We start from the raw sequence: 19,354 nt of genomic DNA, 5'->3' as shown, positions 1-19,354 counted from the left end.
TAATCGGCTCAGACCTTTGCGACGAAAACGGACAAGAGATTGGAAACTCGGTACGTGGAACTGTAAGTCTCTCAACTTCATCGGAAGCACGCGTATACTATCCGATATAGTGAAAGACCGCAAGTTCGACATCGTAGCGCTGCAGGAGGTGTGTTGGAAGGGGTCTACGGTGCGGGTCTTTCGCGGGAACCACACCATATACCAGAGCTGCGGCAACACACACGAGCTGGGAACAGCTTTTATGGTGGTGGGGGAGATCCAAAAGCGTGTGATCGGATGGTGGCCGGTCAGCGACAGAATATGCAGGTTGAGGATCAAGGGCCGGTTCTTCAATATCAGCATAATTAACGTGCATAGTCCCCACCTCGGAAGTAGCGATGACGACAAAGACGAATTCTACGCGCAGCTGGAACGTGAATACGATCGCTGCCCAAGACATGACATCAAGATCGTCATCGGCGATTTCAATGCTCAGGTTGGCCAGGAGGTGGAGTTCAGACCGGTGGTTGGAAGGTTCAGCGCCCACCAGCAAACGAACGAGAACGGCCTAAGACTCATCGACTTTGCCACCTCCAAGAACATGGCCATAAAAAGCACCTTTTTCCAGCACCGCCTCCTGCACCGATACACCTGGAGATCACCCGTGCAAACGGAGACACAAATCGATCACGTCCTGATTGATGGACGGCATTTCTCGGACATTATCGACGTACGAACCTATCGGGGCGCTAACATCGACTCGGACCACTACCTTGTGATGGTTAAGCTGCGTCCAAAACTGTCCGTTGTGAATAACGTACGGTACCGGCGCCCGCCGCGGTATAATCTGGACCGACTGAGGGACACCGAGGTCGCGACTGCCTACGCGCGGCATCTCGAAGCAGTGTTACTAGCGGAGGAGGAGCTCAATGATGCTCCCCTGGAGGACTGCTGGACCAGAACTAAAGCAGCCATCAGCAATGCTGCGGAGAGCGTCCTGGGATACGTGCCAAGGAGTCGACGGAACGAATGGTTCGACGGCGAATGCCAGGAGATATTGGACGAGAAGAATGCAGCACGCGCAGCGATGTTGCGTCAAGCCACCCGTCAGAACGTGGAATCGTATCGACAGAGACGAAAGCAGCAAACTCGCTTTTTCCGGGACAGAAAGCGCCACCTGGAAGAGTCGGAGAGAGAGGAGATGGAGATGCTGTATCGTTCTCAGGATACACGGGCGTTCTACAGGAAGCTGAATGACTCTCGCAACGGCTTCATGCCGCGAGCCGAAATGTGTAGAGACAAGGAAGGTGGCATCCTGACGGACGAACGTGAGGTGATCGAAAGGTGGAGGCAGCACTACGATGAACATCTGAATAGTGCACAGGCGGACAATCAGGCGTTGGAGGAGGAAGATTATGTCAGTGTTGCAGCCGACGGAGATGTACCAGTTCCCACTATGAACGAGGTCAAGGAGGCTATCCAACAGCTCAAGAACAACAAAGCAACTGGTAAGGATGGTCTAGGAGCAGAACTCTTCAAAAGGGGACCGGAGAAACTGACGGAATGCATGCACCGAATAATCGAAGAGATCTGGGACAGAGAACAGCTACCGGAGGAGTGGAAGGAAGGGGTCATCACCCCGATATACAAGAAAGGTGACAAATTGGACTGTGCAAACTACAGGGCAATCACAGTGTCCAATGCCGCCTACAAAGTGTTATCCCAGATCCTGTTCCGGCGCCTATCACCACTGGTAAATGGATTTGTCGGGAGTTATCAGGCCGGGTTCATCAACGGCAGATCAACAAACGACCAAATCTTCACTATACGGCAAATCCTCCAAAAATGCCGGGAATACCGGGTCCCGACGCATCATCTGTTCATCGACTTCAAAGCCGCATACGACACGGTAGACCGTGTAGTGCTATGGAAAATTATGGACGAGAACGGCTTCCCTGGGAAGCTGACAAGACTGATTAAGGCTACGATGGATGGTGTACAGTGTTGTGTCAAGATTGCGGGCGGTTTCTCGGAACCGTTCGAATCACGTAGGGGATTAAGACAAGGTGATGGGTTGTCCTGCCTGCTGTTCAACATCGCACTTGAAGGAGTTATGCGAAGAGCGCGGTTCAACATGCGGGGCACGATTTTCACGAAATCCGGACAATTCGTGTGCTTCGCTGATGACGTGGATATAATCGGTAGAAACAAGGAGACGGTAGCAGATCTGTATACCCGACTAAAGCGCGAAGCGGCACGAGTAGGATTGAGGATAAATGTGTCCAAGACAAAGTACATGCTGGCTGGCGGAACTGAACGCGATAGGCAACGTCTGGGCAGCAGTATTACGATCGACGGCGACGAGTTCGAGGTGGTTGACGAGTTCATCTATCTTGGCTCACTGGTGACTGCGGACAACGACACCAGCCGGGAGATCAAGAGGCGCATTATATCCGGAAGTCGTGCCTACTATGGACTCCACAAAACATTGAGATCCAGGAAACTTCACCCCCGCACGAAGTGCACCATGTACAAATCACTGATAAGACCGGTGGTTCTCTACGGGCACGAAACGTGGACAATGCTCGAGGGGGACCTGCAAGCACTCGAAGTCTTCGAAAGGAGGGTGCTGAGAACGATCTTCGGTGGTGTGCAGGAGAATGGAGTGTGGAGGAGAAGAATGAACCACGAACTAGCGCAACTCTACGGTGAGCCAAGTATCCGGAAAGTAGCCCAGGCTGGAAGGGTACGGTGGGCGGGGCATGTCGTGAGAATGCCGGACAACAGCCCCACCAAGTTGGTGTTCACCTCTAATCCGGCAGGTACAAGACAAAGAGGAGCGCAGCGTGCACTGTGGCTGGACCAAGTGGAGCGAAACCTGGATAGTATCGGGCGCCGACGTAGTTGGAGGCAAGCAGCCATGGATCGAGTTACATGGAGAAGAATTGTTGATCAGATAAAATCTTAAAAGTTGTAATATCAGAAATATATATATATATATATATATATATATATATATATATATATATATATATATATATATATATATATATATATATATATATATATATATATATATATATATATATATATATATATATATATATATATATATATATGTAAAAGGTAAAAGGTAAAAGGTAACGTGGAACGAAGACTATGAATGGTTTTTCCAGTCAACGGAACTAAAATATTGACAAGTCTGCTTTCATTTAATTTTTTTCCAATCACAATCTAATCAATGATGTGATTTTTTTAAAGAAACAAAAGCGGTAAGCACATTTGTTCCGTGGGCCTGTTGGCCCCGGTCTCACCTTCAATAGTTCGTATTGGTATGCTAACCACGGAGTGGTTTTTTGTTGATTCAGTGGTTGACCACGGAAAGTGACGAAAAAAAAATTGCAGTTTTAAAACTTACTCAGTGCATTATGTCCCATTTTTTTCATCACCGAGATCGGTTGCGAAAAAAAACGGAAGTAGCAGAAAAAGCAGTTATTCTAAATAGAGCCACCGGATACCTTCAAGACTGAGAATCCTCCAGTGGCCGTTCATAACGATGCCCCATATGTTCTGGGGTGTTCTGTCGGACGAGAAGTTCTATTGCCGAAAAAAAAAGTTAGCCAACTGCCCGACCGGCGCATGGTTTTTTGTCTATCCGATGGATCGCACACAAGGCACAGCAGAACAGTTGCAAACGGCAATGGAAACGTTACAGCAAGACTGTTTTACTTACGAATAAATACTACGCGGTGCAACCGAAAAAAAACACTACGAAATAGGGCACATATGTTTAGCACTTTTGAGAATCTTACGTAATAGGATTAAGTGGTTTTAGCAGACAGAGCGAGACAGAGAACTAGCATACATTTGAATGAAAGATGCTATTTGACACTAAGCGAAGGGATGAAACATTTATGCCAGGTGTAAAAGTAAAAGGCGGGCATGAATAAACAACTGGATAGTGTTTTTTCATCCACCGACTCAGAACCGTAAGTATTTCGTTTCTCTGCACGGTTTAGGAGACGAAAGCTAGCAATCGAGGGGAGGTGTTGACACTATTCCAGTAGGACCAGAAATGGCAATCAGCTTTTTACTGCTTCAACTGAATTGGCCGAAGATAGTTTATTTGACAATTTTTCCCGGTTCATGGTTTGAGCAGTTATGAAGGAAAGTGCCGTCCGCAGCAACTGATTGCTTGTCAAATGAGAAACTTTTTGTTTGCTTTTGAAATCGGCACAAAGCCTGGCTGGATACCGACATTTGTTCCGATAGCATTGCTAGAATTAAGTCCCCACTGGGTGGATTAACACTCCTAATACCAAGCCTAAAAAAGTTACGCGAAGCACCAAGCCTCAAAAAAAGTTGGAACGGTAACTTTGAGCTATCATAGCTCAGTTGTTACTTGACCAATTTCGATAAATTTTTCACCCTCGAATTTTGTGAAGTTTGTAGATTATTTTAGGTATATCATTATTGACGATCTTTTAGGAAAAACTAATGAAAATCTGATTTTTCCCGTTCCAAGTTTTTTTTTTCAAGCTCAAAACGTGCCCTATCTGCATTCATGCGGCACCTGCATCGCGAATCGGATATTGAGAACTTCAACTTTACCGAGTCATAACTTTGTTGTTAGTCAACCGATCTTCAAAATTTGTTCACCATTGGAAAGGTAATACTTCCAGAAATAAAATGCGCTGAAAAAAAACGAAAAATAGGGTTGTCTACCCAAAGTTATAATGAAAACTGTAGATAGATGACCTAAGAAAAGATGAGACTTTTTACAATGATCGTAAATATCTCGAAATTCAAAGCGATGACCTATATATTTTTATACATCATTCGATTGCTAGTGATGCCAGCTACAATTTTTGCTCAACTACCATTCCTGCACAATCAAAAGAAAACATTAAACAATCGATGAATTTATAAATGTATATGAATTTTTCATTTTTTTCACATGTTTGTATATAATTCAAAAATTAAAGCGATGACATGTACATTTTTTTAATTCAGAATATTGGAATCATTACCAGAAACAATGTATTGATGACCTAAATTATATGACCGTTTAAAGAATTTCAAGAAATTTGGTACAAATACAGAGTATTTCTATTATTGGGAGAATTTTGCCAAACAACATGATATCAAAACTTTTAAATTTTATGACATATATTTTTTTATTATTTTAGTTGGAAATTTATTATAAACAAAATTTACAAAAAAAAACTGAAACTTGGATTTCACTGAAAAATTTAAAAATTTTTATGCACAACCCAAACGCAATTGATATCTACTAAAATTCTGATTTTGTTGTAGGTTGACCGTAGAATCTCAAAAAAAAGGTAAAAAATCGGAAATTTTAAAATTTCCGAGTTAAATTGCATTGCACAGTGGTCCGGATCCACAATTTAGGGGGACAAAAACATTTGTGGCTTAACCTTATTATACTTTAGAGCTATGATGTCTTCAAAACAAATGATCAGTGAAGATAAGCCATATGTCGATGTACATGGTAGTAGGGTAGCTCTTACTATTAGGGTAATCCAAAACTTATTTTCCGGATGTGTTGAGATAGAGGACTGCATTCTTCGGCAAAATTGTTGAAAAACTTATATCGAGCAGCTTTGCTGAGGACACCATAGTAGTATCTGCAACGGTTTTAGTGTTACAGCTATTTTTAAAGAGCAACTTAGGGTGTTCCTCAAAATATCAGATTTTTTGTTCTAGCTTTTATATTTTTCTCTTTTCGTATAGGTGTCTTTGAACATCTTTTAGAGTTGGTTAAAACCAATTTTTTAATGACTAGCGTATTCAGGTAGCGTTTTCTGAACCGAAGTTATGAGCAAAACTAGTTAAAAAAAAGGTTATTTTTAAACTGCTATATCTAACATTGAGGCAAACGAAAAAAATCCGTTTCTTGTATTTGACAGAAAATATATTCGTATCATGTAAGTCATTTATTAGCTACTAGCTGACCCGTCGAACTTCGTCTCGCCTGAAATTATTTTTTTAAATTTGTGTTTTCGAACAGCAGAGTTGCCAAACGTTAATGTTTCTTTCCATTATTTTACTGATTACTTGGCTTACAATAAACGAATTACGACAAGTTCATATCCAACACAATAACTTCGTCCCGAAGAAGAAATATTATCAAGAATTATTGTGGATATGTTCAATGCTTTTGTTACGCAAAAACTAAACAAATACACCGTTTGCCATCTCATCCTTCGAATCAGTGTATTAAACAGAGATTGTAGATCTCTCTCAAACTAAAGATTTGACATGTGGGATGATGGATTGGATTAAATCATATCTGACTGGTCGTAGTACGACCGTGAAATTTAGCGACTGCGTTACTCCATCATTCATCGTGAGCTCTGGCGTTCCTCAGGGAAGCCATCTAGGACCATTCATATTTTTGCTATATATAAATGATCTGAATTTCGCATTGCAATGTATGAAGTTATCATTCGTCGACGATTTCAAGCTGTTTCATCTTATCAAAGATCTGAAAGACTCAAATTTCTTGCAGTTACAGTTGGAGGTATTTTCTAACCGGTGCAACGTCAACAGAATGGTTATCAACGCCTTCAAATGCTTCGTTATCTCCTTCTCTCGTAAACGAACCACGATCATGTATGATTACACTATTTCGCAAGCTGTACTAAAACGGGAGACATCAATTAAGGATCTAGGAGTGTTATTGGATTCAAAACTTAGTTTCAAAGATCACATAGAATATACCCTCTCTAAAGCATTAAAGATGCTAGGATTCATCTTTCGCATCTCAAAAAATTTCAATAACATATACTGCCTGAAATCGTTATATTGCGCTCTAGTTCGCGAGTATGCTGTTGTTGTTTGGGCACCATATTATCAAACAGATAAGCTACGCATTGAAACTGTTCAGTGCAAGTTCATTCGTTTTGCTTTGCGTCGCCTGCCCTGGAGGGATCCATTTAATCTTCCAAGCTACGAAAATCGTTGTAGACATACACTTCGATTTGCTATCTGTCCGCCGTGATACACAAAAAGCTGTTTTCGTCGCGGACCTCATCCAATCTCGAATTGATAGTGCAGATCTCCTACAACAGCTAAGTTTTGACATTCTTCGGCGTAATTTGCGGTTTAATCCCTTTCTCAGAATTCCTCGTGCTAGAACTAACTATGGGTTCATTGAACCGTTTTCGAGTATATGTCGCGTATTCAATACTTGCTCTGATGGATTTAATTTCAATTTATCTCGTAACGCCATTAAATCCCGTTTTCTCCAAATATTTTCCCGCTAGTTTTATTATGATAATTAGTCAATATGAATAGTTGTTAGTTAGCTTTGTAGTTTAAATAAGGGTAATTTAAGATTTCGTTATATATCATTTGGTCAAATGTTATTTGTTGATACAAAAGATGAGAAGGTTTTATGCCTGCTGGAGAAGGAGAACCAAAATCTCAGCTCCAGCAAGCTTTTCCCTTGCTCCTAAATAAACAAATAAATAAATTAACAGATGGATGAAAAAGAGATGACCAAGATAAATACTTTAAATTGACCCCACAAATTTCCAAAAGCAGTCCTCGGGGATTGTTGTTTATCATTGAATATTAAGACTTATTTGTACTGAAGACGTTTAAAATTTAATAGCAAATTTTGAACGGTTGTCCATAACCTACTTCACCGCTAGTGATATTACTTAGTCGTGTTTGATGAATGTTCGTAGCAGGATAATGACAGGATCAATTTTCGATTAACGAATTAGCGATAAAATGAAAAATACTTGGACATTCGAAAGTTCAAATTACCCTTTTATTAAATATTGTGTCCATTAACTTTGACATGAACGCTATATTCGTTCAAGAATTGTATCAAAAGGCCTCTCATTCGTCGAGCCACCACATCGGTTTGCTTAGTATTCAGTCCTGAGAATCAATATTCTGTTCTAGCGGAGTGAACATGAGGAGTGATTATACCAGTATTCTTCTTATCGTTAAAGCCAATGTATAAAACAGCAGATCTCACAACTAATGGTTCTTACATGCCACGATTGCTCCTTCAGATATGATATTCATGATTTGCATAAGGTAATTCGTCAAGTAATTAAAAGTTCGAAAAATGAAATGATTTGGCTTAAGCTGCTTACAAATGTCATGAATAGCATGCTAATCAGACCGTTTTGAAGTAAACCACTCTTGAAAACTCTCCCGAATCGGCTGAACAAACTTCAGCATGCTAAATGCAAGGAAAATATTTTCATCTGAACTCATTATTTCAGCAGCAGAATCCTAACATTGATACGTAAAATAATCGTTACATAATTTTATTTGTTCAACTCACGCCCACGATGGCCAACATAATTCATCTAACTACATCTACTGGTAAATGACATTAAAACTTGTGTTTCTGTTTACGGTATAGCTAAAACAGTCATTTGGCAAGTAATGATTTTGATATCCTATTAAGCACGTGTTTCCAAATGACGAATCAATCATGCATGTAAAATCTCCACCCAAATCTACTCGCTGCGCGCCAAACAATTTTCCAAAGATCTAGTATTCTTTTCTTCAACGGCGAAATACTGAGCATCTCCTTGCACGCCAAACATCAATTGTAGATCTAGCAATCATTGGCGACTTTTGCAGTGGAAAATTCCATTGTCCATACAAAATAATTTTATTGGTTTTTCCCACTTTTCCGGTAAGTTTTCCTAATTTTTTTGATGTACGAACCCGGTGGGGGTAAAAACTGATCAAACAAAAAAAAAAGCATCTCAATCCGTCCATCCGTTCTTACGTGATGCGATTACAAAGAATGATCTCTGCATTTTTATATATATAGAAATATGAAAATAAGGTATTTTTGTCTTCTAAAGTGTTAAATTAATTCAAGTGCATATTCGGAAAGAAATCGTTCTGCATTATTCTGGGAATCAAACGTGCATTTTGGTACCTGCAGATCGTTCAGCATCCTTTCGGGGATGCAGGACGATTTATTTCATTATGTTTTGTTCTGTTTTCCCACCTCACCCAATTCCCAATTTCCTTCCATTTTCCTTTTATCCTTCTCTTCCCATCAGGAAGTTGAACGGCAAGGCACAAATCTCCAAATAACTAGGGGAACATGCCACTTGAGCCAGTTAGTTCTGATAACATAGGTGTAAGGTTTCATTCAGTGAATAGCATTCAAATGAAGAGGTTGTTTTACGAGACGAAGATAACTGTAAGCTGCAAATAGATTGGTTGGTTGGTGCTAATCGCAAAGGCTGCTGCAAAGCCAATATTCGGGGTGATTTCAGTTTCATACGTACCTGAAATAGTGGAACTCACTTCACTGACAAAGATGACCTAACCGATTTGAGAACTGTTTCAGTTTGTAGGTTACACTAGTTCATGCACTAGCTTTCATGTTTTTCAAAAATCAAACAAAACTGTTTGAAAATTACATTTTTTATATGAGAATAAAAGAGATATGAGAAAGGCATCATTACACAACTAAGTGGATAAAACAAGTTTTACTTAATTTCGTGTAGTTTTTTGTGCTAAATTCGGAATTCTACTTTTTCTGAATTGTATACTAATAGAAAATTCAAATGATTTTCGAATTCTATACATTCCGAAATAATTCTAAGTTTTTGATATTTAAATTTTAATATTCTATCGATTATAAATGATGTCGTTTAGGATAGCGAAAAATTGAAGATATATGTTTTTGTTCTTAATTGCTTGTAAAACAAAAATCAAGCAATAATTTTTTTTCAAATTGTTGTTGGTTTCTTTTGCCATGGGTTAGTATATGGAATTCATATAATTTTACAATCTATTTCTTATTGTACAAGACAATTGTAATAATTCAAAATTTTTATGTTGTCACAAAATTTATTTTAATAATAAAAAGCAAATTCTACGTCTCTTTGAAACAGATGAAATCAAAACGGATTCCAATATTTTCACTTTGATTTGCAGAAACGTTGGAACGCAAAATATATCTGAAATTTTGAAATTTCCGATCTTGTACCGATTTTTTGAGATTTTACGAAAAACCTAAAACAAAAAAACCTAATTTGAGTAGTTGTCAATTTCGTTTGGGTTGTGCATAAAAATTGTCCAATACAAAAACATAATTATTTTTAGAGTTTAGGTATATTTACCAAAATTTTTAAGATTTTCAGTGAAATCCAAGTTTCAGCTTTTTTTTTGTAAATTTTGTTCATAATAAATTTCCAACTAAAATAATAACAAAATATATGTCATAAAATTTAGAAGTTTTGATTTGATTTTGTTTCGCTAAATTTTCTCAATTATAGAAATTCTCTGTATTTGTACCATTTTTTTTGAGATTCTTCGAACGGATATATAATTTTGATCATCAATACATTGTTTCTGGTAATGATTCCAATATTTTGAATCAAAAAAATGTACATGTCATCGCTTTAATTTTTGAGTTATATACAAACATGTGAAAAAAAAAATGAAAAATTCATATATATTTATAAATTCATCGATTATTTAATGTTTTCTTTTGATTGTGCAGGAATGGTAGTTGAGCGAATATTGTAGCTGGTATCACTAGCAATCGAATGATGTATAAAAATATATAGGTCATCGCTTTGAATTTCGAGATATTTACGATCATTGTAAAAAGTCTCATCTTTTCTTAGGTCATCTATCTACAGTTTTCATTATAACTTTGGGTAGATAACCCTATTTTTCGTTTTTTTTAGTGAATTTTATTTGTGAAAATGGTACCTTTCCAATGGAGAACAAATTTTGAAGATCGGTTGACTAACAACAAAGTTATGACTCGGTAAAATTGAAGTATTCAATATTTTCTATGCGACGTTTATGCCAAAGGAAAGAAAATTGCAAAGCAGATAGGGCATATTGGGCGCGCGAAAAAAACTTGGAACGGGAAAAATCAAATTTTCACTGGTTTTCCTTTACCAATCGTCTGCTACAAAGTTTTGGAATCAATCTACGAACTTCACAAAGTTCGAGGGTGTAAAATTTGTTGAGATTCGTTGAAAAACAGCTGAGCTATGACTGCTCAAAGTTACCGTTCCAACTTTTTTTGAGGCTTGGTATTTGGAGTGTTAAAAGCGTTTTTTTTTTGTATCAGACTTTCATTGATGCATTCGATTGCAAATAATCCTATAGAATCAAATTAAAAGTAATGTTATAGAAAACCGCGAATGTGAACGCATAATCCTACTGCTACATATCACATCGTAACCGTTCATTACCCAGCTGTTCCGATAAATTATCAATCATCTGTAAATGACACGTTTCAATTGTTCCGATTGAAATGTTCGAGCTTATTCTAAACACATAATAGCGGACTCAATTGAACAACAATCGAGCAGCTTACGTGCGTACGTGAGTCCCCGGTAAACACAGACCAAATTGAATTCATGTTTGATCAAATCTTTACCCCCACTCAATTTTATCCCCCCCATATTGCTGTTGCATCCATCATTCCGTCGTGGTGCCCGTTATGGAAACGGTACACAAATCAAACTTCATCTCGCTTACATCTAACAAAAAAGTCACGTAACGTCCATTCGCAATGTGGCAAATTCAATTATAGTGCTTTTCCACACACTGCATGAAACTTGCTTTATGCTGCTGTGCTCACTTCGTGACACAAACCGGTCTCGGGTATTTCCAGTTCAGGACGCGGATTGAAAACCAAACCGATCTCTGCACGGAAAACTGCCAATCGATTAATAATCTTTGTCGTTTTTGTTTAGGCTGAAAAAAAAAATGCCACAACCCGGAAACGTGCCTGTATTACTATGCAATAATAAAATATCGGAGCCTAATTTTGCATTCCCTTTCACCAGTTCCATTGCGCAAAAGGAAACAGTTGTCTTTTTTTTTTATTGTTGTTTTCGGTTCACCTATTTATCCATGCGATGACGGGAAAATTTCAGGCACAGATTTGCAGTGAATTTCCAATGAGAGGGAACCCGCAAAATCATGGCGGCACTGTTTTGATGGGACACAATCATGTCCTGAATAATTGAATTTGGCGTACATTTTTCAATCGAGCATAATTCAATCGATTTATCATCGAGCACCGCGATGGTACCTTTCTCCGGGCCGGGTTTTTGTTTTGAATAGGTTAAGAACGTCGAGAAATTGTCACATGGCATTTGAATGTTAAATCAGAATACTAAATGAGTTAGGAGGGGTATTTTTTTCCCGACGCTTCGTCTGTTTTGTGTCGCTTCTCGTCGACCCCGAAGTTTTTTGACGCATATTTAAATTCAACTACGCTTTGCGGAACAGTATTATATTTGCGGGAGTAAATCATCGGTAAAGTGGATAAGTTTTTGCAAAGCACAAATCCACAACAGTCATTTAAGTTGCTTTCAGTCATGTCATTAAATAAACATGGTTGAAAAGACACAAAACATAACGTTTAATGGAAAAAAATGTCTTGGTACTAAACTCCATTCTGAGACAACTGAGAAACGATAAAGGAGTGTAAATAGAGTTACCAGAGCGAATGATGCAAATGGATTTATGAAAAACCTGTTTTATTCTACATAGAGGTGTAAGGATACCTTTCTCATATCTTCTATTTTCTATACATCAAAAAAATTAAGAAAATTTGCCGAAAAAGTGAGAAAAATCCTTAAAGTTGTTTTGTATGGAAAATGGAATTTTCCGTTAAAAAGGTCGCCTATGCTTGCTAGATCATCGATAGGTACTTGGTGCGCAATAGGGTGGGACAAGGTTGTATGGGAAAAATATGAAAAGCTTTATTTTCTCGCTTCACTAAATTTTTCGTTTTACTTTTGGGTCCCATGAGCATCATGCAAAATTTTAGCTCAATCGGAAAAACTATATTCTCGCGCCAGAGTTTGAATCCCCAAGGTTTCGAAATTTTCCTAAGCAAAGTTAAATTTGCAGAACATTGCGAATCTGAGCGTAAACGAATTCTTCTTCACAAGAAATTCGAAAATTTACGTTTCAAAAATTCCGCACGCCGCCCCCCAAAACCTCCAATACAGTTTTCAGAAGACTTCCTAATCAATCGGTCATCTCAGAATTTTACCATCGAACAAACAAAACTTCTCAATCTTGGGTTAAATTATGCAATTTCTTCTAAAGTAAACCTCGAACAAGTTATTATAGACGTAGAAACAGGCCTAAATAACTGTAATCTTTCTTTTTCTCAAATTAATGATGCCAGAACTATTGTAGCTGATATCATTAAATATACTTCACTGAAAAATCAACAAAATATGGGTGATAAAGAACTAGTGAAACAATTGCGGGAAAAGCCTGTATTTTATGTTAAGGCTGATAAGGGAAACCCAAAAAATCAATGATGGCCCTTATAGGAAACAAAGAGCCGACCCCCTTCCAGATATTATTAAAAATGTAAATAAAACTCTTCATGAATGCAACCCAAACTTCGATATCAATCTCAGTAGTCTCAAAATTTCTAAGCCCTCTTTATCCAAAATAAAAGGACTACCAAAGGTTCATAAACCTGGTAACGAAATAAGGGACATCATTTCTTCAGTAGGGGCCCCAACTCAAAAAATATCCAATTGGCTAGTAAAAGAATTCCAATCTATGCCAAAAAAATTCTTCAGTAAATCAGTTCCTAACACACAGGTATTCGTTACTCAACTTCAGAATTCAGGCGAAATCGAAGATGACGAAATGATGGTATCTTTCGATGTAACCGCCTTATTCCCAAGTGTCCCAGTGAAGGACTCAATCAATCTGTTGGAAGATTGGTTACTTCAACAAAATAGTAGTAGTTTATGGAAATGCAAAGTACGGTCTTATCTTACTCTAACCCGGCTTTGCATGAATGTAAATTATTTCAAATTCAGAGGGGAATTTTATAAACAATTACAAGGGGCACCAATGGGCAATCCACTCTCCCCGTTTTTATGTGAATTATTCATGGCAAACCTTGAAGAACTTTTAAATAAGCAGGGATTATTACCTAATCGCAGGTGGAGATACGTAGATGATATATTTTGCATCGTCAAACGCAACGATTTATCGAACTTCTTAGAAATAATTAATAATTTACATAAAAATATTAAATTCACCTATGAGGAAGAGAAAGACATCAGTTTACCTTTCTTGGACATTCTTATTGTCCGGGAGGCAAAATCCTTAACTTTCGAAATATATAGGAAGCCAACCAATACGGACCGTGTCATACCAAATACTTCTAATCATTCCCATCAACACAAAATGGCAGCATTCCACCATATGATTCACAGAATGCTATCCTTGCCCCTTAGAAAAGATGCAGCGATAAAAGAGAAAAACTTTATTTTCGAAATTGGAAAGTTCAATGGATATCCAGAGCATACAATTCAAACCATCTTCGATAAAAAATTAAGACTGTTGAAAAAACAATCACTTACAACTTTGACCCCCCCTTCTGAAAATTTTAAAAGAATATCGGTGGACTTCAATCGAAACATTTCACACTCACTAAAATCAAAACTAAGAAAATTTGGTTTAGATTTAGTGTTCAGCAGTATGAACTACCGATTGAGAACTCTACTAGGTTTTACAAAAGATCCTACAGAGAATTTGAAAAAGTCTGGGGATAAAAACAAACATAGAAAACACTTAACTCTTCCAGTTTTCTATCACCTGTTTTTACCTTTTCAAATTTTTTGTCCCTTTTGTGGTTTACCTACTTACGTTTCTACCTACTTACGTTTGTATAAAAGGAACTTCACTGCACCATTCTTTCAATAAACTTTTAAAACCGATACACTGAAGAAGGATGCAAATAGCATTCCGAAATACGTATCTGTATTATACCGTTTGATACACTTTCGGAAAAATAGTGACTTTGTGAGAGTGTAATGACGTGATATAGTGGAATTCAACGGTACAACAACAGTACTATTAGTGATTCTATAACGGTTGATCCGAGTTGTGTGATATCTTCACGATACTTACTCAGCAAAAAATGAAAATTATTTTTAAGAGAGAAACGATGCTCCAAACTTTACTGTAAAGGCACAAAAAAGTCATGTAAATTATTTTTTTGTTTGCATAAAATAGTACCGTTTATATCTTCCAAATTTGTAGAGATAGAGATTTTATATTTTTGGCAAAGTTATTGGATTTGAGTTTATCTAAAATAATGTAGAAGATTTCAAAAACCTATTTCGTCAAATTAAAATGTTAGACATCTTTGTGTCTTTACAGTGATTTTTTAATCTGACATGTCACTTTAAAAAAATCATCATAATAAGCTGAGAAGTTGTGAAGACAACAAACAACTCAAATAAACCGTTATAGAATAATAAAAGAAAGCAAAATTATATCACCACCACTAGCAGCAGTGGTGCTAGATGTATTAAGGAATGAACCACTGTTCGGACCTTGTGCCGGTTTTCCTTTAATAACTTTTTCTGCAAAAGTCGGATTGTTTTGCGGTGTTCTGAAGTTTTCTTCCTCTTTAAATTTCCTACGATAATAATAGATGCACTAATTTTTAGAGTTCATAGGTTGATCTCCAGCCATTTTTTTTGTAAAAAGTGAAATTCTCCATACTAAATCCAATAAAAACTTTAAACCTCGTGCACGAAAATATAGTTTCTCCGATCGAGCTAAAATTTTGCATTGGGTATGAAAATTATTGTTCAGAGACTGTCCCAGAAAGTATGGACGCACTTTGATTTCGCTGTAAATAATTCACAAGTGTTAGATATTCAAATTTTATTCGATATACTGATAATATTAGACTACAACAACAGAATGTTATACTCAACATTTGCTACTTAGCCATTGTAGACTAGCTGGCACACCTTCTTGCAAACGTTCCTCATTAAATTCCGTACAGACTTCTTGGCGACAAGTTTTGACACTTTTTGTAATCTTTTTCCAACTGTTGAATGGTTTCGGCTGCCGAGACCTGTTTCCTAAAATGTGCCTTCGTTAATGCCCAAAATTCTTCAATGGGTCGAAGTTGTGAGCAATTTGGTGGATTCATGTCTTTTGGGACGAAAGTGACATTTTTTGTAGTATACCATTGTACCGTTGATTTCGAGTAGTGGCAAGCAGCAAGATCTAGCTAGAAGACAACAGGATCCTTGTGGCTTCGAATCATGGATAGAAGTCGTTTTTGTAAACATTCTTTGATGTATATTTCACTGTTCATTGAAGCAGTGGTGATGAAGGGTTTCGAAATCTTACCGCAGCTACAAATTGCTTGCCAGACTATAGCTTTCTTATCAAATTTTTCGACTTCAATCGATGTCTCGGACTGGTTTAACACTTGCCCTTCTCGCACCGTATAATATTGTGGTCCCGGCAAGCATTTGTAATCGAGTTTCACGAAGGTTTCGTTGTTCATGATTATGCAGTTCAAATATCCAGCAAGAATCGTATTGTACCGCTTTCGAACCCTCGGTCTACGTTTTGGTTGTTTCTGCTCTTATAGGTTCGAAAATTCAAACGTGCTTTAGCACGGAGAACATTTGACTTCGAAGTCCCCACTTTATGGCCATATCCCGAACTGAAACCTCCTTCTTTTGCTCGAACGCTTTCAGTATACGTTTATCCAACTGAGGTTTAGCAGGACCTTTTTTTCGACTCGTTTTCGGTTTATCCTCAAAGGTGTTATCCTCACCGAATTTCCAGATTGCACATTTCGCACGGCTTTTTCATTTACTCCTTCCAGTTTTGCTATCTTTCTCAGTGACAGTCCGCGTTCTGTGCACCATTTGTACGCAATTTTTCGACGTTGTTCTGCTGAAAGTCCACGCATTTCGAAACACTCTAATGAAAACGAATAAACAACTGCACAAGTGGTTAGAGAAGAGTGTAAACAACAGGACGCAGCCATAAAAATTGACAGATTCTGAACCATTGCGAAATGCCAGCGGTTTTTGGTTGCGTCCATACTTTCTGGGACAGTCTTTACTAATGTCGTCTTCGCTCGGTAAAACTGAAACTGACTCAGGGTAATTTCATCAAGTAAACACAAGTGTGTAATGGAGTCAAGAGAAAAATATTGGGCATTGTGAATCAATGAAAAGATTGTGCTGTATTGGCACTCAGGTCAAACTAAGAGAATTTTCTTGCATTTTGCTTTCGAATGATTTAGATTACACAGAGCGCACATAATAAGTGGCAATTAGATATCAATTTTCAAGATGGATTGAGACTATTTCATATTCTGAGAAGCAGTGTTGGTGATTGCCGATAATTTGACAGAGAGCGGCTCCATATTTCTCTATATTGTATACAACATCGTCAATCTGGTACATGAGCTCGCTGCCTCTCAATGCATGAACCGTGAGTATTTCACCTCATACTCTGAGTATTTCACGGCCCTTACCAAAATAGATACAGTTTTGCAATGATCGGCGCTGTGTAGGATTTACCAAGAGACCCAAGTAGTAAATGTAACTTACTGAAATTTCAAGAGGTTCTACAATTGTCTTAGAATTGTTTTTTATGTTAGATAAGTTCAAAAAGATTTTTAAATATATTAAAATCGGTTGTGCAACTTATACCTGTTAAGTTTTACGGTTATACCGAAAAAATCACTATAGAAAAATTTTAAGTATATCTTAAACAATTGTGCAGCAAATCACCAACTTGCCCACGTTGCACTAGCAGTTATAGAAGCTCGGTAAAAAATTTCACATCGTCATGTAAAAACCAAGTAACTAAAACAATTCTTCAACTTATCGAAAATTTTCCAAATGGCTGTCATAATTGTATCGGACTCAATATATGCCGAAATGGTTGTATATCTCTTGTGAAGAAAAAAATAGTGTAATTATGCTCTCCGCAAGGCAAAAACTGATAAACCGAATTGAAAACCTCGCTGTAAAAACTATTTTGCTGCCGAGTCCGCATTTTCTAGACTGCCTCATGAAGTATTAGGTCAGTGTGTGCAGTTTTCTTCATTTTTGGAAAAAAATTCGAAACTTGCAAATAAGTTGTACCAGATTTATCTGCTTGAAATGAACGTAAAACTTGCCGACATGAGAATATTATCATAAAAGTTTCAGAAATACAGCATTACATACTCAATGAAAACAAAAATCGATCAATTAATTTGTATTCGGTTTTCATCACGCGAAAAAAATGAACAGACCTGACATCACTTTTCAAAGATATTGAACGAAAAGTTACGTTCATCATAGTTACTCTCATAGTTATATATTACCGCTTGAGCAACTTGTTCTTGCAACTTAAGCACATGGGCTCACCAAAATAATACCTACAGTGCGTATCACAAATGTAGGGTTCACTAAGATGAATGACTAAACTGTATCGTTGTTTAAGTCAACTAGTTTGATAAAAACGAAAATTTCTCTTTTCAATATTTACATGTTCATATTTCCTTTTATTTAGGTAAAATAAATCATTACGTTGGGTGAACCATTTTCTTTTCAACACACTGTTACCCTCGATGCCATATTGGAAAATTCATTTCAAGATTTTTCAGATTAATTGAAACATCAATATCATTAAAATCGTCTGAAAAGGTGTATGAATGTTCGATAATTTTCTTATACATATTTAAAACACTCTCCCGATCATATTCATTGAAAAGAATAGATTGGTATTTTCATAGAAATTGATGTGCAATCATCAAAACTCGTACATTCAAAGGCGCTTGAAAATTTAAGGCGTACGAAGACATGTTTCACCATAAAAATGCAGTTCGTTGTCGATTTTCTATTTACTAAAACATAAAAGATCAATTTTACAATATGTAGTATTACCATTTATTTGTGTGCAGAATATTTTTAAAGCTCCATGTTTGTGTTACGGGCAGTTGTATAGAAAATCAAATGTGAAACTTATTCATTAGAAATTATGTTTGCTATGTTTTGGTAAACATCAATTCAATTCTTGTTTTTATTACGTAGTAGTTCCCATGAGTTTCACAATTGTTTTTTCGCTGATTTGATTGCTGACAATTATCGCTGAAAATCGAATCGATGATTCGACTTGATGATTCTCATACTTGGTTGCAATATTTCAAAACCCTTGTGTGCAGCATTCACAGACATTTTCATAGGCCATACTCATACAAATGTTATATGCACATAGTTAGAATAAGCGGCAATAGTAAAATGATTCTATCGCAATTATCAACTGCCCGTAACGAGAATGAGCGACCGTTTTTTTTGCTTCAGAGTGAATCCCCAGAGCAGCGTGCTAACCTGTAATGCCGGTTTTTTGTTGCTGCGATGATGTTCGTCTCTCTTTGATGGTACTGATTGAATCGTGTGAAGAGTTGCTAGTGAGCGTTCTTTGATTCGATAAAAGCCATCCTTGCTGAGAAGAATGCTCAAATTAGTAAGATCAATATCAACTTACTCCAAGTCATCAAAAGTTCCTTAGTACCTAAAAATATCCA

At 37.4% G+C, this 19,354-nt stretch overlaps 1 protein-coding gene across 1 annotated transcript in view; it reads left to right on the top strand.

Annotated features, from left to right (window-relative positions):
- The window catches only part of LOC131428017 (craniofacial development protein 2-like), an 80,546-nt gene that overhangs the window by 49,922 nt on the left and 11,270 nt on the right, over positions 1–19,354 (top strand). Inside the window, exon 2 of the mRNA XM_058591688.1 lies at positions 13–1,011. Within this exon, the coding sequence (XP_058447671.1) occupies positions 13–1,011 (999 nt within the window). The remainder of the gene's footprint in view (positions 1–12; positions 1,012–19,354) is intronic.

Source organism: Malaya genurostris, chromosome 1 (assembly GCF_030247185.1).
Source record: "Malaya genurostris strain Urasoe2022 chromosome 1, Malgen_1.1, whole genome shotgun sequence".
Classification (NCBI taxonomy): Eukaryota; Metazoa; Arthropoda; class Insecta; order Diptera; family Culicidae; genus Malaya; species Malaya genurostris.
This window is presented reverse-complemented; position numbering and strand designations above follow the sequence as displayed.